This window comes from Branchiostoma lanceolatum, chromosome 2 (genome assembly GCF_035083965.1).
Source record: "Branchiostoma lanceolatum isolate klBraLanc5 chromosome 2, klBraLanc5.hap2, whole genome shotgun sequence".
Classification (NCBI taxonomy): Eukaryota; Metazoa; Chordata; class Leptocardii; order Amphioxiformes; family Branchiostomatidae; genus Branchiostoma; species Branchiostoma lanceolatum.
This window is the reverse complement of record NC_089723.1, coordinates 26415434-26441014: the sequence shown is the minus strand read 5'-3', so window position 1 is coordinate 26441014 and position 25581 is coordinate 26415434. Positions and strand designations below refer to the sequence as shown.

At 37.4% G+C, this 25581-nt stretch overlaps 1 protein-coding gene across 8 annotated transcripts in view; it reads left to right on the top strand.

Annotated features, from left to right (window-relative positions):
* LOC136428248 (death-associated protein kinase 1-like) overlaps positions 1-25581 on the top strand; it is a 59088-nt gene that overhangs the window by 6974 nt on the left and 26533 nt on the right. For 4 of the 8 annotated variants that reach the window (XM_066417614.1, XM_066417612.1, XM_066417610.1 and 1 more), the window contains 10 exons: positions 2178-2399; positions 6635-6773; positions 7331-7454; positions 7844-7892; positions 8339-8365; positions 8604-8756; positions 10043-10088; positions 11545-11607; positions 12305-12394; positions 19806-19892. In XM_066417614.1, coding sequence (XP_066273711.1) covers positions 2178-2399; positions 6635-6773; positions 7331-7454; positions 7844-7892; positions 8339-8365; positions 8604-8756; positions 10043-10088; positions 11545-11607; positions 12305-12394; positions 19806-19892 — 1000 coding nt within the window. Of the gene's footprint in view, positions 1-2177; positions 2400-6634; positions 6774-7330; positions 7455-7843; positions 7893-8338; positions 8366-8603; positions 8757-10042; positions 10089-11544; positions 11608-12304; positions 12395-15084; positions 15199-16926; positions 17173-19805; positions 19893-25581 lie in introns of those variants that run through there. The other 4 variants (XM_066417618.1, XM_066417613.1, XM_066417616.1 and 1 more) reach the window with 3 other exon arrangements.

The following is a 25581-nucleotide window of genomic DNA, read 5'->3' as shown; positions in this document are numbered from 1 at the left end:
TCCTTTTAATCATGCTTTCATATGGCAAATTGAAAGATTCTACATACATGTATGTCAGAAGTATATTGTTGCTGTTCTTCTCAATCTTCTGTTGTCATCCTCAATTGAGGTAAAGCATGATGCTTTTTCTAGTAGTGTAATATTGCTTATGTTTTTGTTTCTTTTGCTATAGCCAAGTGCACCATGGCTTCAAGTGTGTTGGGTTCTTTTATGTGCAGAGGTTTGGCGCATGAGGCTAACACCTGAAGCTTCGCCATAGACAGAGCTGCATTACCTCATAATCGTAATTCAGTGTGAATGATTCACATTGCCCCTATGAATAATGTTGTACCTCCAAATTTGTAACATTATCAAATATTGCTAGACATTTAGCTAAAATGAGGTTGGGTACGCTCTGGCCACCCCATCCCTTTTGTATAAACTGGTTCTCCACACAAGAAGAATTATGGTATCCCAAATGGGTTTAGATACAAATCGCTAGCTCCAGAAATGGATGGAGAAATGGCCTAAGTAAGTCCAGTCACATTTTTGTTGGCCTATTGCCTGGGTTCAGGAATAGGACCTTCAATTCACCTTAAATGTCAAATCAAGAAATGAACCATATATCTACACATGATCTATATTGAAAAAAAACGTAGATCCAAGTAGTGCCTACCTCAGTACCTGTTAACATGGGTAAATTTTTGCAGAGTTTTGATGTGAACTGTTGCCAATGTTGGATTTCAAAATGAAGATATGATGTAATATGGTCAGCCCTGAATGTACCCCTGTACAACTGAACAATAAAAATAAGATAAATAAATGTTCCAGCAACTATAAATGAAGCTCATACATAAAAGCATATTAATCAAATTATGCCAATACAGTAGTTCATTTGTCCCAATGGCTTATGACACACAAATATATGTTCTATGCAGCACTATACAATTCTGTCTTTGACCTATTCATCATTCCATGTGAAATAGAATTGATGGCATTTCAGCACCCTGGATTTCAAACTGCTGTCTTGTCCGTTGCCAGTGTCTTTTGTGTTGGAAATCCCTCTGAGCTCCTGTGTACAGGTTGCAGGTTCAACATAAAGAAATCCGTCAATGTTGCTGTATTACTTATGAAATTGATAATTCATACTTAAAGATCAACAGGTCAGAGCAAGAGATAGGGTATAATCTGTCTTGGAAATTTAGATTCAAAGAATAATCTCTTTGGGTGCCACCTGCTCAACTTTTTCAATTGAATACTAGTACCTATTGCAACTAATAAAAGCGATAATGAACAGTTTTTGAAAATGTTTGAATACAATTTATTTTATTCATGACATTTCCTTAGGTCTTTTTTTAAATTTTTTTTTATCAGTATACAAACTTAGAAAGTTTTAGCAGGTTTTTAGAAGTCAATCAGTCTTTATTGTATATGATGTTGAGACCACCCTGCAGATAAGGAGAGATAGGTACTGATGAATAGTGAAGAGTGGATAAGGGGTGCTAGGCAATGAATACTGAGGAGCTCTGTTTCAACAAATGCATATTCACATCCGTGTACACTCCAATCTCAAACTAAGCTCCATAATCCCTCACCATGTTTTGAAGATATCAGTTCAATAGATCTTGCAAAAAACGCCAGTATCTAGTTCTTTATGGTATGATCGGTGTAATTGTTGAAAAAATCAGAAGCAAGGGAAGGGTCATCATGAAAAAATGAGCAGAATGCATTTAATTTTTGTAATTTGCTTAGGGGAGCTGCCAGACTCTTATACAGTAGATGCAATTACATGGTAATCGTATGTTGTGTCGAAAAAGGGAGATGCAAGCTAGTCTCTGTAATCTTACTTCATTCAGAAGTTCAGTATGAAACTTTTGGAATAACACTGACAAATGAAGAAATTGAACAGTTCTCTTACTCATTTGAAGCAAGTATATTATGACAATCATGCCATAGTCTTCATTCCAACATAACAGCTTATTATCATGAGAATATCACAAAAATCAACCTATGGTGAGGAATGTTGCCTTGTAAATAACATTTGTTATAGGCAACTATGTAATATATAAGGTGTATAGTTGTTATAAACTTTCTACTATTCAAACTTGTAGACTAGCCTACTTAATACAACAACAGAACAACTGTAAAGTATTTTCAGAAGATATGTTAACTAATCATCATCTTGTTGTCCATTTCAGTGGCCATTTTGCGGTAGTAAAAAAAGTTGTGTGCAAAAGAAGTGGAACAGAATATGCAGCGAAATTCATTCGGAAGAAACGAGCATCAACAAGTCGAAGAGGGGCACGAAGGGAGGATATTGAGAGAGAGATTTCCATCCTTCAGGACCTGAACCATGTGAATATCATCAAACTGTATGATATATTTGAAGACAAGCAAGATGTGACACTCATCTTGGAACTGTGAGTACCTTTTCAGTTTATTCATTACTGGTACCAAATTATATCATTCATTGTGGGTGACTTGTACGTCAATTATTGGTAGATACAACTGTCAAAACTGCCCAAGATGACTATTCAGGGGACCGATAAAATTTGGTCTATGTGACCAGGTGGTCATTTTTAGACAGGTTTGTTAATGCTTGTGTCATCGTGAAAAAATGTCTAAGGGACCACCAAAAAGTAGTCACGTAGGCCAGGTAGTCATTCTGTAGAAGTGGTCACTTTGACTGTATAAGACTAAATCTATACGTCAGCAAATCATATTATTAGTGAAGAGGAAATGATGCTTAAAAATAAACGACCTCGGTGACAGGCTGAAAGGGTACTGTCATCCAAACGACATATGTATCGTTTGCTAAAGGAAACGCATTTCGAAGGAAGCAATCTAGACTTTATCAGATCTGTCACAAAGTTGGAATAACTCAAATAGTTTTCTTCTAGATTTCCCTTTCTTATCTTGATGGTATTTCTCGTTCTATGTCCACAAAGAAAAATTGGAAGCAAATAGAACATTCAAGTGACAAATTTGTTTATCCGTCTCATGAATGAATGAAACTTATGGTCCCAATATACAACCATGTATTGTTATTAATTGGTTTAACATTATGAACCTTATTCAAGTTATTGAGTTATCAAGATCAAATCTTCAAATGAGGTATTTCCAACTTGACAAGGTTCCAGTGCCAGCATGGAGTCATTGTCAATGTCAAGTGAATTAATGGATTCTCCTCACAGAATTGACACATTTCAGCCCTGGGGTTATAGTTGCATGTACATTACCAGAATTCTACCCACTGCCTAATAACAAGGAACTAGGTCTAATGGAAGTCCTGCTGCCAAAAAGGCACCAACTGGTGTTGTGAAAACCATAGTTCACCTCCCACTTATCGTCTCAATTGTCCCACTCGAGTCATTTCATGTTACTTTAAATTTATTACCTCTGTGAAAACTGATAAAATCAGTTGATTTGTTTGTTTGTGGTGGTGTGTGTCAACAAAACCGCCATTGGCATTTGAATGCTAGGCACGTCAGGTGAACTAACATTAAGTTGGGTCTAAGGTGCCAGAAAGGTGGCAGGAAATGAAATTTTCCCCCATGCCTCAATGTACTAAGACAGCTCAGAGATTATTGAAGATTAGACTTTTGAAACCACCACAAACATTTCAAGATTCACAGTAGTCCCCCAGTTCTATAGTACAATAGACTTAGTGATACATGTACTGTACATTGAAAATGTGTATTTGCCAGTGAATAGGTCACTGCAAAAACCGTGAAAATTAAACTACCGCAAACAAATTACAAGATTTACCATATTCCCCCACAAGATGATGTGACACATGGTACAGAGTCTTATATCTGTTTCTTTTTGGGTAGGTCATTAGGCCTAGGGTACCCTTGTTACCTGTTGATGATCAGATTCGTTTTGTAAGCTAATTGGTAGATACATATTACATTGATCAAATATCAGTGCACACTCACATGATAGGCATCAGTGGCATCTAACCCATGCATGGCATGAATATATCATTCCAGACCTGTGCCTTTTTCTGATTTAGGTTTCTCTACACCATTCATTTGACTTGATAATAGGAAGTTTTTCTGCTTGAGCAAGAGTCATCTGTTTTCATTGAATGTGCATTAGGCCTTCCTTCATCCTTGAAGATTAGAAATGGAATAATTTTTTTCTGACAGAACTTAAAGTGCATACAATAAATCCACAGGTTGCTGTAACTCAAGTCTTCAACTGTGACTGGTCTGACCATAATTGAACCGTTAATGGCGTTATGATAATGATTTTGGACATGCCATCTTTTACAAAATAATTAATGATTTAAGTGCCCTTGAACCATGACATTTCACCAATAATGCTGTTATGTAATCAATATTCATAAATGTTTTTAACATGCACCATTAGAAAATTGAAGATTAAAACAGCTTTTTACCTAACAGGATAATCGAAAAGTAATACATGTATGAGGAATATAAAAAATTTCATTGTTAACTGTATTATAGAAGTCCTGTGCTATTGATGTGTGGACTCATTTGTGCTTGTCACCAGATTATAGAATCTTTCGTATGCACATTAATGCCATTAATTCTACAGAAGTGTCTGTGGGTGCCATATTGTACTACATGTACTTTAGGGTTGGGTACCGGTACCGTGTACGGGTACAAAACTGATATTTCTTAATGGACCAGTCCAAAAAAACGGTCTGTAAAAAAATCAGTGGACCGGCCTATGGACCGATTAGAAAATTCACAGTACCAGGCTACCAGCAGACGGCCACATAACTGGTCTAAGAAAATAAAAAACAGCAGATTTAACGAGTCGTTTTCGAAGACGTTAGCTGTGAATCATATCTAGAAACACTTACAGGATGAGTAAACAGACGGCGAGGAGAGTATAGTTATAATTTTGAGACAAAGTGCAAACCTAAGAAATTATATCGTTCCAGACATGACGTTTGGAGACTTTTACGTGTGTCTCGCTCTCCAAAATATGATGTACTGCGACACTACCATATAATCAGGTACAGGTACAGGTCCGGACCTGGACCTGATCCTCTGGACCTGGACCTGGACCGGACTTGAATTTAATGTACCGGTACCCACCCCTAATGTACTTGTATCATTTTGGCTATGTAAAAGTTGGATTGCTAAAAGGAAACTTCTCCAATTTGAACATTCCCTATAGAGTCTCATGGGACTTGATCGTGAATGCAGCTTTACATCTCAGTTGAGGGCTGAATATGGGAGCTTGCTGAAATGATGCCAGCAATCATGACACAGTAACGAATAATCAGGATTATATATCATGTACTCAAAAATAACATGAATTTTTCACATTTTCAACGCTTTATTGATATAATTACCAATCAATGAAGTACTGTCTTGTAGGCAATAAATGGATGCCCTTAGCCATATGGTAAAAGACATTTTATTGGAAACCCCTCATCCGGTCTGTTCTTCTTATTGTCCCGTTACTCAGTCCAATAGCCACATGTTTATGGGATGTGCAGTATTTACTTGTCCCTGCCCTTTACTTCCCAAGAGAGGAAATGCTAGAGATAACTTCATCATGTAATCAGATGGAAAATAAATCTTCATTTGGCACAGCAATGTACACAGTAATTGACATTGGCTGAAAATAACTAGTTTGTGTCCTGAATAACAATACTATCCAGTATCTGATCTAATTCTATAGAAGCTAACATATACAGTCACATTAAAAGTAGAATAAAACCAGGCCACTAAAATATTGAATTGTGGCACTATGGTATCAGACTGCCAGAATATGGAATCATGCGGCATGATGCCACCAAAATGTTATGGTGTCATTTACCATTAAATACAAAATCAGGCCACAGGTATGTAGCAATAACATATATAAATTTTTATCTTTTTGAGGCCAGGTTAGGGGAGCTTTAGACACTCAAGCAATCCCAACTAACCTCAATTGATATTTAGTATATAATCTATAGTGCACATCAATGTGAATTTACCCAAGATGGCATTGGTCCCATGTGGTACAGTGAAAATGGTTCTGTCAATCACAGCAAAGTCGTAATCAAGTTGGCTTGTCTGTGGTATATGCAAATGTCTGAGCAGTTGGTATGATGAAATCACATTATGCTCATGGTACTGATATTCATCATCGATGAGGCACTGTGGAAGGTTAGATGCCCCACAAATGTCAGCCAAAACAATACCAGATAAAATTTAGAAGTATAAGAATTAGAAACCGTGCTAGTTATGGTGAGGTATAACTAATGATATGACTAACAAGTTATTACTGTAAATCGTGATCTATATGCAGTGGTTTTATTTTTGTGATGACCTCTCCACCGCAACTTAAGGACACTGCGAATATACGTTAAGAATGTATTCCTACCGTATTACAGAATTGCTTCAACCGCCAACATAAAATGCGCTTCTTTCCCCTTCTACTGTGAAATTAAGTCCCATGGAAATAAACAAATTTACAGTACCTAGATTGTTCCCTTTCTACTGTGAAATTAAGTATTATGAAAAAAACAATTAACAGTACCTAGATTGTTCCCTTTCTACTGTGAAATTAAGTCTTATGAAAAAAAAAAATTACAGTACCTAGATTGCCTAGTCTGCAACCATGTCAAAAGTCTTTTGAAGCTTGCCTTGATATGTGTTTTTTTTTCTTACGTACACATGTGTTCCAGGGTTTCTGGTGGTGAGTTGTTTGACTTTATAGCGGAGAGGGATGTCCTACATGAGTCTGAAGCCACAGCATTCATTGCCCAAGTGCTGGAGGGGCTGGCCCACATGCACGTGAAGAACATAGCACACCTGGATCTCAAGGTAGGCAAGGTTTAAGATAAGATAAAACTGAGGTACAAGCATGATACGTTTTCAACTAGCTATAGTCGTACGTAGTGCAATGCAGCCTTGCTATGACTTGCATATTTAGCAAAGCACACTGGGTCACCCCTTCTTTTCTCAATGAGTGTGTTGGGCTCTAACCCATATTATGTGGGGCTGCTGGCTAAGCTGGAGCTGACACCCCACCCACACATCCTAGCCTCTACCAGGCCCTGCGGATGGCTGGGAAAATAGTAGAAATTGGCCAAAATAGAGTAAATAGTATGCTAAGGGAGTCGGCTAGGTGGTCCAATTTGCCATCCTAGGAGGCCTGCGAGTGAAACCCTGGCAAATATTCTCCCTATAGCTGGCGTAGTTAGTCTGGTAGAGACTACACACATCCACAGAATTTTATCAATATGACAAAACAGTAGGATTTTATTACCGCTTGTGCAACAGGGACATGTATTGTTATGTAGATAAAGATATCATGTTTCTTTTGTTTTAATATCTAAGAGTAACTTCCTTGCTAATGATGTGTGTGGTCATTCTTCCAGCCTGAAAACATACTCTTAACAAACAGAGGCCAACCAGTCATCAAGCTGATCGACTTTGGCATCTCCAGAAAAATAGAAGATGGCAAGAACGAAATCCAGATGTTGGGAACACCCGAGTTTGTAGGTAAGTTATGCCATAAAATGTTTTTGTTATTTGCATTCCTGTATGTGCACAATCTGTTTTTTACGTCTATGAAAAATTTCATATTTGGTGTGTTGGTAGGTTGTGACAAAAACTGGAAATGATTGGATTTTGGGCCCCATGGCAGCTTTACTAGGTACTGCAACGGAACTTCCGGTTTTGATATCTCGTGTTCTGAACAAGCTATGGTCACAATTTTTGTGTGGTGGATAGCTCTTGTGCTTGTGAAGAAGTTACATAAGTTTGGGCCACCTAGTTTATTTATTGATGCCGATGTGCTACCCGATATACATGTATATTACTCCTATTGTTGTTGTGGTTATGAAATTGATGGATTAATTTTAATGGCTTTCTGTTTTGCCACATTGCAGCCCCTGAGGTTATAGCATATGAACCACTAGGCCTCTACACAGACATGTGGTACGTACATGTACATTGTATGTCATATGAAAATGTAAATGTCCGATTCCTGAAAGGAGGTAGAATTGATAGAATCTACTATTGAATCTCTAATAACTAACTTACTAAGATGGCTTTGATTCATTGTGGTCAAATTAGTATAAGACACACTTCCTTAGCAAGCGTACCACTGGAGAAGTTATCCTTTTTGCTAATACAAAGTGATGTCATTTAAGACATTGTACAAAGAGAACATGATATGATAAGGTACAAACTTCATAATAATATGTCATAAATACCATAAGAATATTTCTTGATTTGCTCCAAACACAACCAGAAAACATTATTTTGTTAACAATGATGGAAAGACAAAATTGATTGTAAATTGTGAATGTATTTATGAACATGTATTGTGGCAGATCTCCAACAGCATCCTTCCTGATATATTGTTTTCATTCCTCATTCAGGGCTGTGGGTGTGATAACATACATTCTGTAAGTATGAGTTATTCAAGTTCAAAGTTGAACTATCACTTCATTAGTAATCTGTCAACCATGTGTTATTGTTGCATTTGTAACATGACCTTCAGAAAGTAACTATTTTAGTCAGTGCCTTTGTTTTTAGTCATACATATTACATGATTTATTTGTGCATTGACATTTGAATAATTGCTTCTGTACTTGAACAGTAGGTGTGTCATTTTGAAACTATGCTTTTCTCCCTTTTAAATAGATTGAGTGGTTGCTCTCCATTCCTGGGGGATAACAAACAGGAGACATTTGCAAACATCTGCGCTGTCGACTTCTCTTTTGATGATGAATTCTTTGGGAACACCAGTGACCTTGCCAAGGATTTTATCAGGGGACTACTAGTTAAACATCCTGGGTAGGTTCATTATCAACTACATCCAAGACTTAGTTTTTAGGTACAAAATGTCTAATTGGGTTACAAGCAAGTTAGGAGCTAGATGCAATCTTAGATAAGGCCTCCCATAAGACCTACATTTCCTTGAGTCACTGTTTTGTGTGAAAACCACACACGTTTCTTTGCTCATCGTTAAATACATTGCTGCCCCTCCCTCCTTCAGGTCAGGCTTGTTTGGAAAGTATTGAGGCCAGCAGATCAGATTACAACCAGGCTTAACATTTACCGCTCAAATAACTGGCATAACCAGTTTAATTGTGGCGCCAAACAGGAGCAACGTAGTGCTAGGTACTGTCTTTGAAGTTTGAACTGATCATCAAATGTACATATGAACGAACATTTTAGGCTTGTTACATATTTGTCAAGGGCTTCTATCCAAAGGCATACATGATTTCTGTAGCATATTATCCATACTAACATTTGGTGTACATGAATGTATAGTAACAGTTGCACTACTTAAAATACTAGAATGTGTAAAAATTATTGGTGATCTCCATGGTGCTGAAATGCTGTTATGCGAACAACATCTTACAGAATTGGCCATTGGAAACAGTGTATTACACCCATGATTACATGGATAGAATCACAAGCTTATTCAGCATTTATGTCATATCAATATGTAATTTATATAATTGCAGTATCCTAACTCATGGTGTTGTGAATTATTTGTCAATGAGTGATTGCTTGCAACTTAATTTGAAGATATGTGAGTAGTCCAAATCAACCATACTGTGTGTTGCTATCTAAGAGCATTCATGAGTAACCGCAAATGCTTTTGTCAGAGCTTATCAGTCAAGAAGCCATGCTTCTGAAACTTCAAGGCAGGGTGTACAGTCCACATGTGATCCAAACTGGACCACTTGTGGCTACATTTGTAGGCCAAGAAAGATTAATGACTTGTGCAAGAGGGTTTGTTGTTGCAAGATTGGGATGTCAAGGTGAACAAAACTAATTCAATAAATCATTGTCGGCTTCATTGGATACAATATAGTTACTGTAACTTTAGATACTTTCACGGTGGTTTCATTTCGCGGTAGGAGGGAAAAGGATATTTTTGTGATGCTTAACTTTGCAGTTGAAACAGTTCTGTAGCACAGTAGTAAGACATTGGAAATGTATATTTGCCGTGTCATGAATTTGCAGTGGAGAAATTACTGCGAAAACCTTGAAAATAAATCCACTGTGAACATTTTAAGATTTACAGTACAGAAAACTTATCGTGGGGAATTGCTTGACATGTTCTGCAGGAGGAGAGCTTCTGTGACAGATTGCCTTTCACACCCGTGGATCAAGGTACATTTCCCTCCTTATATAAAGCAGTCAAGAGTGAAAATGGATAAGCATGAGTGTGTCATGCTTTACCCTGCTTTCTCTTCCCTTGTCTGGTATCACTGGATCACGCTCTTTGTGTGTAACATCCAACTGTTACAGTGCTAAGGCCTAGGGAAATTGATTACAGGTGTATTTCCAATTACGGTTCTGGAAAAAAACAGAGTGATAAAAAATACAGTTTAATAATATAAAACTGAAATACACCATATTGTAACTATACAAACATTGTACAAACAGTGCAATGTTTACTATATATTCTGCATCTACTGTTAAAAGCCTTAATCTGAGTGTGAAGTACAAAAAGTCTGTTTTGAATTTCATCACTCAGATGGCAGATCGAAAATTCCATGTCTCTTACCAGCGGTAGACTCCCAAAAAAGGCTAGGGTCGGTCAGGTGATCAGAAACAACTTTTTTTCCCTAGGTCTTACAGTGCTAAGTGCTAACAAACTGACATGGGTACTGAATTTGGCAAAATACATTAGCAATGCCAAGGAGAACATTTTTGATACCTAATGCAGTTCAAGTGGAATGGGTTTATCGTATGTGCGTGTAGGTCTTCTCTTTTGGAGCAGCCTTCCTGCTCATAAAAACATATTATTCAATAACCCTCTGTCTTCTCACTCTGATATGCCAGTGGTACACTTTAATGGCATCATTTTGAAGAAGCCATGAAAAAACTGATATGAAGTTTACCTGTTGCTATGCCATTATACTCAGGCACTCACTATTAGATCACCCTGGAAATGGCCAACTGGAGATGAAAATATTTGACTGAATGTTCTCTTTGCATCCTTGATGACATGAAAGCAATATCAGTATTTGCATCCATATCTAACTTGATGCTGTGAGTGCATTTTAATGACCATTTCAAGCTGGCTTCACCATTCCCTTCTGCTTGTTAAGGACAATTTTATTCAGAATTACCATACAGTAGGATTGGCGATCAAGTCTCCCAGGCTTTCTTTGGATTTTATGATTGTAAATTTTAGGACCAAAAGTAGCCATTTCTTAATCAATTGCATATTCCCTTTCTGTAATGTATCATTGTATTCCTTCCTTATGAAAATCAAGTCATACTTGAAGAATGCAGATTCTGAAAAATTTTTGCTGATGTTCAAAATATTTTGAAGCAGACTAAAATGCCAGAATGTACACTGCAGTATGACACAAACTGCTAGAGGGTGCTGCGTGAAATGAAGTCACTTTGATTCATTAGGAAACAAATATTGACCATTCAAATCCAAGACCAATATCCTCTGCCTAAGCTGGTGTCAGCTCAATATTCATGTGTCACGTCTGTAGGTCCTCCAAGAGCAGAAGGGACGTCGCTTGTTATTAATCTTAACTGTTTGGTATTTCTCTTGCCATCCTCACTTGTATATTTGTATCTTCCCTCCTACCTGCTTCTTGTGTAGCTGTTCTTTGATGAGAGAGAGCGACTGTATGAGATGAACAGGGGTTATGAATTGGTGATGCAGGTAATGAGTATTTTGGCATTGATATTGATGTATTGATGTTTTGTCATGACTGTATTTAGTACGTCATTTTACCATTTTCCAAATACAGTATGTTTGTTTCCCTCTCAAAGAACTTTGCAGAACGTATGTCTCATGACAATTACTCCCGAACAATTTAGAATTTTTCAACAATAATGAGTTAATTTTTATTTGAAAAGGCTTGTGTTTTCGGTTTTGTTGTGATGCTGCCAAGACCATCCCATTTAAGAAAACGTATCATTAGACACAACACTGCACATTGCAACAGTGTTAAGCTATGACTGTCTGCTTGGCTTGTCTGCCAACCCAATTTATGGGTTGACTTGGAAATTGTTCAATGTTTCACACGGAGACACCGTGTCAGTAACGTTCTAGTTCTAAAGATGCTTGACTCCTGACATCTCTTCTTCACAATGACAGAAATAGTTAGTGCAGCAAAACGTTCTTATATATAGAGAGACGTCTGATAGCTAACCGAAATGTACATTGTACTTGCTTGGTCTAATCTAACAACCTTATATTGCTATCTTAATACCTTAAGCTAGCTTAATATGTTGAATGATATGATGTTAAGTTATTTTATATGGTGTTGTGAAGACAATATTCCAATATTTTGGAAATATACTGTGACTATGCACTGCTAGTTTTGTAGACCATTTTTCTTACTTATAAATTTCAGCCAATAAATGACAGACAGAAGGAAGAGCGCAAGGAGGCCAAGACCAATCTGGAGAGGTTTAAGACATTCAATGCAAGAAGAAAATGGAAGGTGAGCCCCTTTGGAATTCACATCTTGCTATTAGCAATCATAATTGTATAATCGATGGATTGCAGTTATGTTATTTGCATTTTAAATGTTCAGCCTACCAATATATTAAATTCTCATCCCAGAGGGTTCTTTTATATCATATAAAATACCATAATACTTACTAGTCACATAGACAGCAAATGTATAGCATGCTTGATACATAAAGACTTTAGATACCTGAATTACAGTTGAAATGGTAGTAAATGTCAATGTATACTCATAGTAATATATGACAAATGCAATATATATACAATATAGATCATTATCCTTTTATGATTTTATTCTCATTTGCCTGATGCTCAAGTGAAACATCTTTTTCGTGTATTGATTTTGCTTGGTAGTGCTCCATACTCGCATGATATTATCAATAATATATATTATGATCAGGTCTGGGACATAAGTCAAGGGGGAGTTGGTAGGAGAGGAATGTTTGGAAGAATTCCAAAGGTTAATCACATGCCAGTTCTCCCTTGCACTCCTATTGACCTAAAAAAACAAAATGTGGGTGTGATCTGCATGTGAATGCGTAATGTCTTATTTTATGTCAGCCCTGGCTAAAGTAAGGTTAATTGAATTGTTCCATAGGTAGTCATGATTGGAACAAGTTCAGGCATGTATTAGATTGCACATCAATCTCAGCATGGGTTCTCTTGAAAGTCAGCATCAAGAGTCAAGACATCTCTTTCACCTTGGACCTAACTGCTGAGAGAGCAGACATGTTTTTATTCCGAGCTATTGTTTTTGATAAGGCTGTTGGCATGAGACACGGTCTCACATAACAAGATAGAGGAAACTTGTTGAGTGTCCTTAATGAAGGTGAAGCAGGGGTTTTTCTTGGAAAAATTTGCCACAGGGCACATTGCTACGGAGTGGAGCGACCAAGTAGGAGGATGGTGTGGAAGTAGGGTTTTCTCCTACCATGGTGTGGAGTTTTAGTCTTAAGGTGAAATGGGGCATTCTTAGACTTCCTGAGGGAGAAATCAGACAGCTCACAGTTGAAGACTGTCACAGGCAACATGCATGTGACCTGGTAGCATCCCTGGTCAATCAGAATTTTATGCTTGTCAGAGGATCCTGCTACTCATGGTAAGGGGGCTCATGGTCAGGGCATAGGGGTGCCGCACCCCTGTAACCCTGTTTAGATAAAGACCTGGTGAAGCATCTTAATGTGCATCATGAAAAGTTGTGAAATGTTCTTGTAATTCACAAATATTTTTCAAAGTTCCAAGTTCCAAAGTTTGTTAAAGTTCTGCTGATTCTGTTTTTGTACTCATCATTCAACTGAGTTTGCTCGATATATACTATATGGTCAGATGTATGTCAGACTCCTTACGCAGTGCTCCTTCAGAGTTTAAGGTACATGTATGTTGTGTTGTTACTTTCATCTTCATCATTGTTTGAAAGCCCAGTATAGTCTTGGGTGTCCCCAAGTTTGTTTTCAGGGAAAGTGTAGCTCACTTAAGTTGTGCCATTTTTTTTAATTCTTAGACATGCCCTAATTATTTTGTCTGCATCATATACTTAAGTATTGAAAACTTGAACAATAATACTCGTCCCACTTTGATATCAGATTTATATTGATTTCTACAAATGTCAGTAGGGCCTACATGTATTTTCTGCTCCTGTGTAAGAACAAAAACTTATGATATCTCAATGTATCTATTTTTTATAAATGTCTGAATGTATCTATCTTAACATTGAGTATATGGACAGCTGAATTTTTGCTCATACCATCCATCTTTGACATGTAGTATAATGTATCAACAGTGTTCAAAACAACACAATTTTAACTTATCATGATGAGAATAGTTGCTCATCTTTTTTATGAACTTAAGTTTAGAAATATAGCAACTGAAGAAGACCAATCAACAGCTTGGAAACTGTCCAGAGTGATGTTGTGTCACGCTTGTCCAATTTAAGTGGTAGGAATTATAGAGGATGGGAAATTCTTCACAGCCAACCCAATTTGCACAGCAATTGTGCTTAGTTGTAAATCACTCTGCTGGTAAGAGATGGGGCAGCTCCAGGGAGGACTTCCCTGTGGAGGAACTGGCGTCAGCAGACAGCTTGATTTGACTAAAGAATTTTACATTTGATACAAGCTCACTGCCATTATATCTAGGTTCCAGTAATGAACTGTTAGTTGCTTGTTGTGGTCGGCAGTCCTTCTAGAATGTTCTGTGAATATGGTCAAAGTTCCTTTCAGTTTTGGGACATTGTGTTTCATAGGTGTCTTTGCCAACCATATCATGCGATTTGCAAAATAAAGTTTGATTTGTTCAGATGACCCCTGTCACCATATTTGCACACAAACATATTAGCACAGACGCACACGTGCTCAACTTTCTTCTTGTAAGAGTGTCAATGGGGGACAGCAGACTTGTATCAAGTTATATTGAACATATGCTGTAATTGAGTTTATCCGTAGTTGTGACTCTTTTCCACGAGACAATCTTGTGTTCTCACAATCTGTCTAATGCTTGTGGTGAAAGTACTCCCGGAATGACCTGTTTTCTGCTGGCCTTATTGGGTGTAAATGGGTAGTAGGACCCATTATTTTGTTAGTGGACCCAGCAAAAAGGGTTTCACTGCATCAACCAATGAGAGAGGCTGTTCACTCAATTGAAGAAGCCCTGACATCATCCCTTTGTAGAGTGTACAGGCCAGTAGTCAGTAGCAGTTCCAAACAGACACAGGGTAGGGCATGTGAACCAGTTTGTCAACCTGTGTTTTAAAGAGATATGGACAACCGTGGATTTTGCAAGGTAAGAAACTTTAGTTGTCATCAAGGTAAGAAAGTTAAGTAGTCAAAAAAAAGTGGTGACAGGTGGTTTGTAAGAAGACCCATCACTTTCATGTTTTGTTAAGGCTGGTTCCCAGGCACACTATGTGAGTAAATGTGCTACCTTTTTTTCTTCAGTTTGTTTCTATTCTGCTTTCTTTAATATTACATAACGTATTAGTGTCTTGCTTAACAGACTCCTTAAATCTTAAAAAAGGGACTGTTGCATATCTTATAGAAAAAACAAACATTTTCAATATACTGCTATGTTAGTTACATGGCAGGGTACTGAACCAATGTTAAGGTTGGATCACTTGAAAAATTGAAAAGAGAAAAATCATATCTGTTATGGTTATGTCAGATGTCAGGACAGAAGTTTCAAGGTTCTGTTAGAATTCTGATTTTTCGGATTAGCACCAGCAGGGTTTTTTTCATACAGTTTAAGGAGTCCAATTCTTCTACTATGTGCTAATCTGTCGTCCCGAAAGATGAACAATCATGTACAGTTTGTATATTTTTTTTACAACAGACTTTACCCCAGTAAGGACACTGTCTTGAAATACATAAATCTCACCAGCGTATTCAAGTTAGAACCTATAGAACTATTAGATTCTATTTAGAAGCCTCAGCCATTTGGAACTGCCTTACCTGCATACCGGTAGCTAGGTCAATGTAATTGTTTTGTATTGATGTTTTTGTCCTCATTTTCATGAAGAAAAATCTATAAAATACTTATTTGGTGAACAAAGGAATGGGCAAGGGATAATAAAGGGTTGCTGCAAAAGGATTACAGAATATAATATTCACGTACCGGTAATTACTTTTATCACATATTGTGGAAAATGCGTTGCACAAACCGCGAGCCTGCATTAAAAAATAATTTCCTCACGCCCATCGTCACCCTTACCTTCCTGCTAGGTTAACCACTATAAGGTACATGCAAGGAAATATAATTACAAGGAAACATGTTTTGGTATGTGTGGGAGTCACCATTGACGATGTGATGCATACAATACCTGAGTGGGCCCTTAACATGTACAGGTGTATGTAGTACTGGCCTGGGTGTAATCCTGGCCCAATAAACGCCTTCTCTGATGGTTTCTGACCACAGACCATGAATGGTAGATGGTAACTATTGATACATACATAAAGAATAACCTGTGCAGCATCCAGGCTGGCATATTTCAGAAATCTGCCTTCGAAAAATCACTCTTCTTATTTCACAAAGAATAGCCACTGCTAACACAAACAGATACATGTGGTAGGTTGCCATGATTGTGAAATTATATATTATAATAATATATTTTATATATAGTGTATATTACATTCCCTTTAGTATAAAGAAAAATATGTGAGTTTACCTTTTTATTGTTTGTATCAGATTATAGAGCTTTAGAACATGGACATACAGAAGATGACATTAATCTTAGCCTATTAGTAATATAACTTGCAGACAATGGTGGTAATAAATATGGATAATATTTGTGTTAAAAAGCTAATGCTTTTTATCTTGACAAAACAAGTTTTTTATCATTATTCATGATATGAGTGTAGCACACACATTGAACAGCTATTCAAAAACAGATTTTTATACTTTTCATAGCCATTTGCTGCAAATCTGGTTGAAACCAACAATCGGAATTAATAATTGATTATATTATTAGCATACCATTCCCCTACAATTGGCAGCCGAGCATTTTTTCATGGCAGTACGTCTGGCTGGGCACTTATGTTCCGTCCCTGCATAACATTTCAATTTTCCACCCCCATCTATCAACAACATGCAAATTTGAGAAGGCAGACGGTTGTAAGGACTTGCTACTCCGGGCCCGCCGGCATTTGAGTGGAAAACGGCATAGTGCTGGTTTTGTTGGCAGTGAGAATGGCAGCAAGGGTGCACGGGGCGTCCGTTAGAATGGACCAACTCCGGGATGCCAGGAAAATGGTGTCATTTAGGGTCGGTATGCAATTTCTGTTAAGACACTATTGACTCTTTATAGTGTCAATCTCTTTTGTGTCTTAGAGTCGGAGCGCAGCTGTTAAAGTAGTAGCGCTAAGTGCTAAGGATTTGGCTTAATGCTCTTCTGTGGTATCCTCAGTGTTGTGTGACATTTCCAGTGCAAGCACTGTGTGTACATTTGTGTGTGATTAATAATTGATACCAGGGAACTGGTGTGTGTAGAGTGCTTTGTAGATCTGTCAGTATTCCAGCCATATCAGTTTTCCATCTTGTATTCAATTAGGAATCGTATATATCATTCCTGTCTGGAAGATTTGGGTTGTCTTAGTCTAAATAATGATAAAAAGGATGTGATAAATTTTCTTTAATTTCCTGAACATAGAATGTTATGTCCCCATCCTGTTGACATTGATTATTGCCTAATGACCACAATATTTCTTTGCCCAGTGTGAGAGAGGTGTTTTTGTGTGTGTCTGTCCTTGGTGCTGAATGCCTAGTCATGTGTTGTGCACATCTGTTGGACTCTTTTTAGAACTATCTGTGCTTGAGAACAATTTTTTCTATCAAATTTCAGTTACCTCTGCTCTGTTAATTAATAAAAAAAATACTGCAGTAATTATAGAATTGTTTGCCATATCTTGAAATCATCTAACCATCTACTCACTTTAGTTTGCTCTTTTTCTCACAAATGTAAAGCCGTCATAAAGGAAATTTGCCAGGCAAAAGCTAACCATTACCTATCTAAAAGACAGTTCAGTAATGCACACCCTGCTCCATATGTTACTATTGGGATGATTGGTAAATCTAGGTCCTTGGTGCTGAATCAACAACTAGTTTTACCTGAAAGCGTCTTTTGTTGCATTTTTATCTATTTTCAGCAAGAGTGCCTCATTATTATTTTAAGCACCTCAGAGCTGTCAGTCTTTCACCGCCAGTCATAAATTTATCTTGTATAATTCTATCTTGCCTTGGAGCTAAGTAACAGGTCATATATCACGATCATGTCATTTTACACTGGCACATGACACTATCAGGATTTGCATCTGTCACTATGTATGGATGAAAGGTGTTCATATCCTGTTAACATCAGTCATGCTCCCAGTAGATTAACATTTGTTTCCATGTCCTTAGTAGTACCAACTTTTGAAGTCGATGTCCTCTAGATAGCCTAAATCTGATGAATTACAGTATGTTTTTGGTAGAATGTTTAATGGCTGATGTTGATTTTTTTTGGACAGTTTTATGACGATTACAACGTATTTACAACATTATATTATCTCTAGGAGAAACCAAGATGGCTTACTGTTACAGAATTTGTGGCTGACAAATATATTGAGGAATGGGAGCACTGACATATGCAATTTCCTGTCTGTAAAAACAAGAGAGATTTGTTGGGCTTTTTTTAAAACTGGCAACTATCATACAGTACTCCTAGAAATGTCCATCTCACTGCAGGCCATTTCTTTTTTGCAACCAAGATCGAAGATCGTCATTCAAAAGACCCTTCAGACATAAATGTAGTTTGGGCATGTCTTTGCCCTTGGTGCTGAATCATCTATCATGTGTATTGTGTACATTATTCCTCAACTGTCACTGCCTGATATTTTAGAATTGCGCTATTTTTGGTTCAACTGTCGTATGTTAAGTAACATAATGGGCACATTTTAGGTATACTTTTAGCTTTTATATTTGTTGCTGTGTTTCTAAAGTAGTGTGATATGCAATGATATTTTAGTGGTTTAGTACATCTAAACAGGTGATATGCCAGCAATATAGCCTTACAATCTTGGTATGAGCACCAGTATGGAGATTTCTAGTTTTACTGTTTGTTTTTTTAGCCTGCCAAGTTCCCTTTTCAAAAAATCCTACCACAACTGTGTATTTTGGGTCACAACTTGAGTTACTAATATAGGTAACATGATGTATTGTGGCTGTCAAATCTAATGAAAGTTGCCATTTATATGACCTTCAGACTAAGAACGTACTGTTCTGCATCAAAAATGCCCTTTGCATAAGGTCAGGTTAAACTCTGCAGGCTTTTCCTGGATCAAATAATCTCACAGTATGGTTCTGTTTCCCAAAGCGCTGTCAAGGCAGCATTGATATGATAAATGTTGTTGCAGTGCTAGGCATACTGATGTAACGGCAAAGATAAAAAAAACACTAGTTTCAGTTAACAAGAAAATTATTCATACCTCTCATTGCTTTTCATTGTTTTCTGTTATGTGAAAAGTGATTCTATTAAACTACTGGTATGAGTTAATAGAATATACCATTACACAATGGTATTTGTGAAATTTCATGGTTTGTAGGTACTTTATTCCATACTTCTACAAAAGGTGCTATTCTTTGAGTTTATAGTCATAGATTTACAACTAAATGAATGTTTGAAAATGGTTCAATTTCATCTGATTACTACAGTTAATTCTTGAGAAAAACAATGAATAAGTTCACAACGGGTATGAGTAATTTTGGGGTGAATGATCTTGTTGTTTACTGTTTTTATGTACATGTATCTGCATGGTTTGCTAGGATTAAAAAGGCACTCCACATGTCTGCATGTATCCAAGCCCTTAAGTGATAGAATACGATATGTCTAAATGACTTTTGTCTTCCTTTTTCCCTTACAGCAATCGCTGAAGGTGGTCTCTCTTTGCAACCGCCTGTCACGTAGCATCAAGAACCGAAACAATATGAATGGGGAGGAGGCACAGGAAGTAAGTATGATCAGTTTCTCTGATATATATTCTCATTCCTGCTGGCAATTTTTGTGTTTGGCAGCACCACCAAATGTAGCGCTGGCTGCAAGTCAAATCTAAGTTTTCAAATTTAAAGTCCTATGAATTGACGGCACTTACACTGTGACACCTATGATTATTATTAGTGGTTTCTCTCAGTGGGTCTGCAAACATTGCAGAAATGGCTTTTGAATAAGAAGGGCATTTACTGTAAATACATGTATTTTCGAGGGCACTTATTTTTTCATATTCGTGGTAGAAGGGGAAAGGAGGCTATCGCTTTGTTTTGAGTTTGAGGTTGAAACACTTCTGTGGAAAAGTAGTAATGGATTTGCGGTGGAGAGGTCACTGCAAAAACCACTGCAGACATTTCAAGAGTTACTGTGATTTTACAACCAACAATCATCACAGTGCAGAAATTGTAACTAACTAACAGTAGGTAATTGTTTTTTTCAAATTTAATGACACGGTTTTCTGTAATTATCTTCCATAATAAGATTATTAGGTTGATAATCACTTTTTCATACCTCATCATCAACACATTAATTGGACCATTAGCCTGCTTGCCGAAAGAGTTCTATAAATTCTTAAGTATATTTTCTTTTTCTCATTCTTTATGAATTGTCAATTTTTCTTGGTATCAGTCTACTTTATTCCCTACCATATAAATGTACTATAAATGCATTTATGGTCGTGGTAATTTAATTTTGCGGAAGGAAAGAAAATTGAGTAGCATTTGCTGTGGTTTTTAGTTTGCGGTTGAAACAAGGTGGTAGGCAGGCAGAAGACAGAACAAGCATTCTTGCAGTGGTTTTTATAGTTTACTGTTTTAATTACCGGGAAACTGCGAACATTACATTTTGTAAACCACTGCAAACTTAAACGCATTTACAGTACTTATCTGTAGGACACAAGTCATGTGAAAATCCCCATAAAGTATCTCAATATACAGGGCTCGAAATACTGGGTGCATGTGCACCCAGTGCACCCAATTTTGGAGCTGTGCACCTAATTTTTTACTGTGGGTGCACTGGTGCACCCAAATATTTTCGTACAGTTTAATGTGTAAAGGTATCACTGCACACTAGTAGACAGCATATTCTTGACATCTAAGTGTAAGAAAATAATAAATCTGTGTTGTAGTACTTGTTTAAGATTTTGATGTTAGAATTTGAGTTAATTTCGATTTTGAAAGCTTCAAAACTGCGTGCCGAGATCGCGTGCCAAACGCGCATGAAGAGGAACAGTAAGGTTTGTCATTAGGTTTTGCTTATAATAGTTACATTCTACTAAAAACTTTATGTGGTGCACCAAAAAAATTTTTGGTGCACCCAATTTTTTAGGCTGGGTGCACCAGTGCACCTATTTTAAAAACTGAATTTCGAGCCCTGATAAAGTATCCATGAATAAGGAATGTAGGTACTCTTGCCTCCAAATGTGATGTAACAAAGTTGTATTTTCTACTGCTTGACTGGATTGCACATTTAGATCTTGTAGATTGCAACCATAAAATGTAAGCACATTATCCACTTCGTAGACGACACCTCATGAGCTTACATGTAGCCGCTAGTCTCTTTGATAGATCTGTCCCAGGTCGATTTGCACCCATCACTGCTTGATAAGTCACATGACGCACATCCCATACTTCCACTGGCGTCGCCAAGTCTGCTCGCTCCCTGCAAATGTCGGCCCATGAATTGTAATTGATTTGCCGCCTTCCACATCAACCTCCTGATATCAGGACAAACGGGGAGAAAGTCGATATCTCACCAGCCCGGCAGCACTGTAGCTTAGGCACAAGCAGAAGATTTTATCATCTCTCTCTCTTGTATAGGTAACCTGCGATGGGATTGAGTCATTGACTCAGCAAAAGTCTTAGTGATCTAGATACAATCAGCATCAGTGTCCCTTCCAGATATCATTTTTGAATTCAACAACTGCTGCGGTCAACTATACATGTTTATCATTCCAGATCTAACTTTCTTTGAAAGAAATATCCTTTTTCTTTGTTCCTCTTAATCAAGTACAATTCCGTAACTTTTGACCAGACTGACTTGAAAGCTGGTGAAATACAGCAAAATGTTATCTTCAATTCAAGATGTTACTGGCCTTGAAAGTGCACAGTTTGCAGTTTTCAGTGTGCTGCCTATTTCTGTAGTCATGATATTACCGCAGTCATGGGACCAGCAAATGATACATTGTTGATAGATGTGCCAGGACATCTGCTGCATACCAACATCAAGCGCACCGCGTACTATTGAGCAGATCCCAGATGTTGTACAGCAGGGAAGACTTTGCATGGCTTTGTGATAAGGCAGGGTTACTCCTGGAAAAAATGTCCGTTCATCTCAAACATTCAAAAACAATATTCACCTCAGTCAAAGATTCCTACAGTCTTGTCACACTTTGTAACTGAGGTCTTTCCTCTCTAAAGTCTAAGTACTTTTTTTATCCCCTCTCTTAAGTTCTGCCATTGTGATGTAATGTCATGTTAAAAGCTAGTGTTTTGTTTTCTTTCTCGCATCTACTGTGACATTTTGACATCTAACTGAATTGATATAATACATAATTCATAGACCTTCATGCATCCACCCAAATAGAATTTCAGTTTGTTTTGGATTCACAACCTTGATTCTCTTTTATGTATGGAAATCTAATGCTGAATGCTGAAGCATTCGTTCAAACCTTTTTCAACAATCTCTCTACCTTGAATCAAAATTTACATTAACAAAATTATGTATGCTTACTTGGCATGAAGGTCGCTACAAGGTTACTTAAACAGTACATAATGGATGTCACAAAATGGAAATGGCTGCCAACATTGTTCAAGTGCAGCTATTGGGGAGGGGGGTACAGTCTGCCAAGAGAACAGGCTTACAAAGTGAAACCTTTTAGGATTTTATGTTATTGCTGCCCACATCTTGGGAACAGGTTGTTTGATATTTGGCAGAAATGATGATCGATGAAATTGACTGCATGTAAGGGTGAAAGTAAAAGCCAATAGGCATCCTGTCAGGATCCTAAAAGTTACATTCAAAAGAAGTTTTGTGTCATTCATTTTCAACCTAGTACTTGTACTGTACATGACTTGTATTTTCCTTGACATTGCTAGGCGGATCATATTCCTCGGAATTTAAGTGCAGGTTTACAAGTATGCATGTGTTTAGATTACTGTTACAGTAATAATAATAATAAAATGCTTGTTTAGAAAGACTGCAACACATCAACTTTTTCCAGGGCAGCATGAAAAGTGGGATAAATCAGAAAACTTTGCAACTCACTCGTACATGTGTGTGTATGTGAAAGTACCTCTTATTGTTAGAAAGAGAAAAAATGTCTGAATGGTGTCGGAAATGCATTTATGTTCACCCACTGTTCATTCTCTTTTACGACAAAAAGTTCTCAAAACAAAATACATTCTAACTTGATCTCCTTCCTCATGCCCAGCTGTTCAAACCCCGGCACTATGGCTATCTCCTGTACACAAAGAAACAGATGTCGTATTCACTATCGAATCTAGATATATTGATCACCACAATTTTGTCTTTCAACAGACATATTACAACTGTTTATAAGAAGGTGCACCTTTGTCTTGCGATGACCCCCATTCTAGGTCTCAAATAGCGACATTGATTTCACGACAAAAATCAATATTTCCATTGAACCAGTGGGCATGATAAGTGTCTTTAGCTAAGTCAGTTTCTGGTTCTTGAATTCCAGTTTGAGAAAGAATCATCCTTTACCAGTCAAACTAAGTTAAAGTACAATTCTGGCCAACAAGGTCAAGGGTATAATGCATTGTCTGCACAATCAAGACATTGAAACTATCTTGAAGGTTTTTGTATTATTCCCAGGTTGCTCCCATTGGTCGGGATCAATATTTTCTTGGTGAAAAGCGTGACCTTTGTCATCATGAGGAATGCAGGTCTTAGAGTTTTGCATCTCGTATTCATGGAATTTCTGGGTAATGTTTTTCACACCCACGCTATGACAGCATTATACAAACCAACCGATAAAACTGTATCTCATTGTCTCTTACAGTGTAAATACTAGAAAAATTACAGTATCCTTCAGTGTTTTCCAAATGCTAAATCATGAAAGGAAAATATAAATTAATCTTTGTTATTTCCACTCTGAAGAATTCCCCACCGCAGGTGTTGTATGGTCCCATTTTCCAGATGAGGTCTGGTATTTCCGCGCCCTTGAATCCTGAGCCATATTTTCATGTAAAGGCCGTTGGATAATGAAGATAGGTGCAGAAAAATCGGAAAGGACCGGCAGACGTTAATGGTGATATTGATTTTTAGCCTGCCTGCTATGGGGGCAGGTAAGTGGCAGTCTGTATCAGGAACAGGGAGATCAATCCATAGCCTGTGAGTTGAACTTTGTTCTACCGAGACCTTGAGGCTCCCTGATAACATCCATGTCACAAACTACTAGCTCTCCATTTTCTGCCTCTTACATTAATCCCTCTGTGGATCTTTACATATAATCCATCTCTCTGTGCTTGTCTACAAAAATTATCGTCTTCCATGATTTTTCTTTGTTGATTTACACAACAAAATTATTCTGTTATGGGAAAAGTGGTTTTGACAACTGTGTGCAAGTTCAAAACGGTGATAGATATACACAGTAGTTCTCGTGAAATTTTATGATTCAGAGGTTCATTGTACATGTACCTTTTCAAAAGGGCTTTTATGTGATATCATGCAAATGAAAATTTCAAGTTACAAAACATTCTAGATTGCCAATTGACTACACTTATCCTGCTACACATTAAGCACACAAATTAAAAAAAATTTCCTGAAGTAAGAATATTACTGAAAGTTCTAACTAATCTTAGTCATGCATGTAGTTACCCCATGAGACTCATCATCACTGTGCACTGTGCCGTAGAGACAGACACTGAGACAGGCTTGATTTCAGGATGATTATTGAAAATTTTTTATGGCACCCACAAGGTGTAATTCTACATATTACTGCATCCATACAATTACAAGAGCAGACTTAAGTACAGCTGTAGGTTATTACAATGTCTCAATCCATTTTGTGGGAGGTAACAGTATATAAACAAAGATTAATGGTAGTGATCAAAACTCAGAAGAATATCATCTTCCCACAAGAGAGTGCAGTACCTGAAGGCTGTTACCTTGATGTTGAGAGTACATTATGTGGGTAGCATGGGAACAACACTGTGAAGGCTGTTAAATGCCTCCAAGGATTTACAGGGAGACAGGCTGGCTGCACAAGGTTAGCTGGGTCTGCTGAAGATGATGTGAAAATAAATGAATGTTTTATAGGCTAGCTGACAGTGCTGTGTCTTGGCTTGACACTGTGTCCTTGCACATAAATGACTTCTTGGGCATATAATGTATATGTGCTTTATGGGGTTTTCATGCTCAATATTTACAGTCAAATTCATATGCGGTGATGATGATGATTCACAGTCAAAAGGCTTGAATATTGCAATTGAAATCTTGCGATGATGTAAAAAGAGACCCTTTGAAACCACATAAAGATTCATTTTGATGTTTTTATTGCTCCTGGTTATTACATAGTGGTGCTATTTGTTTAAAGTTTGATTAAGATTTTTTAATCAGGTAGCCAGGCAGTGATTGCTACATGTAGTGTCATGCACCACACAGTAAATATTACACGGCTTATTACG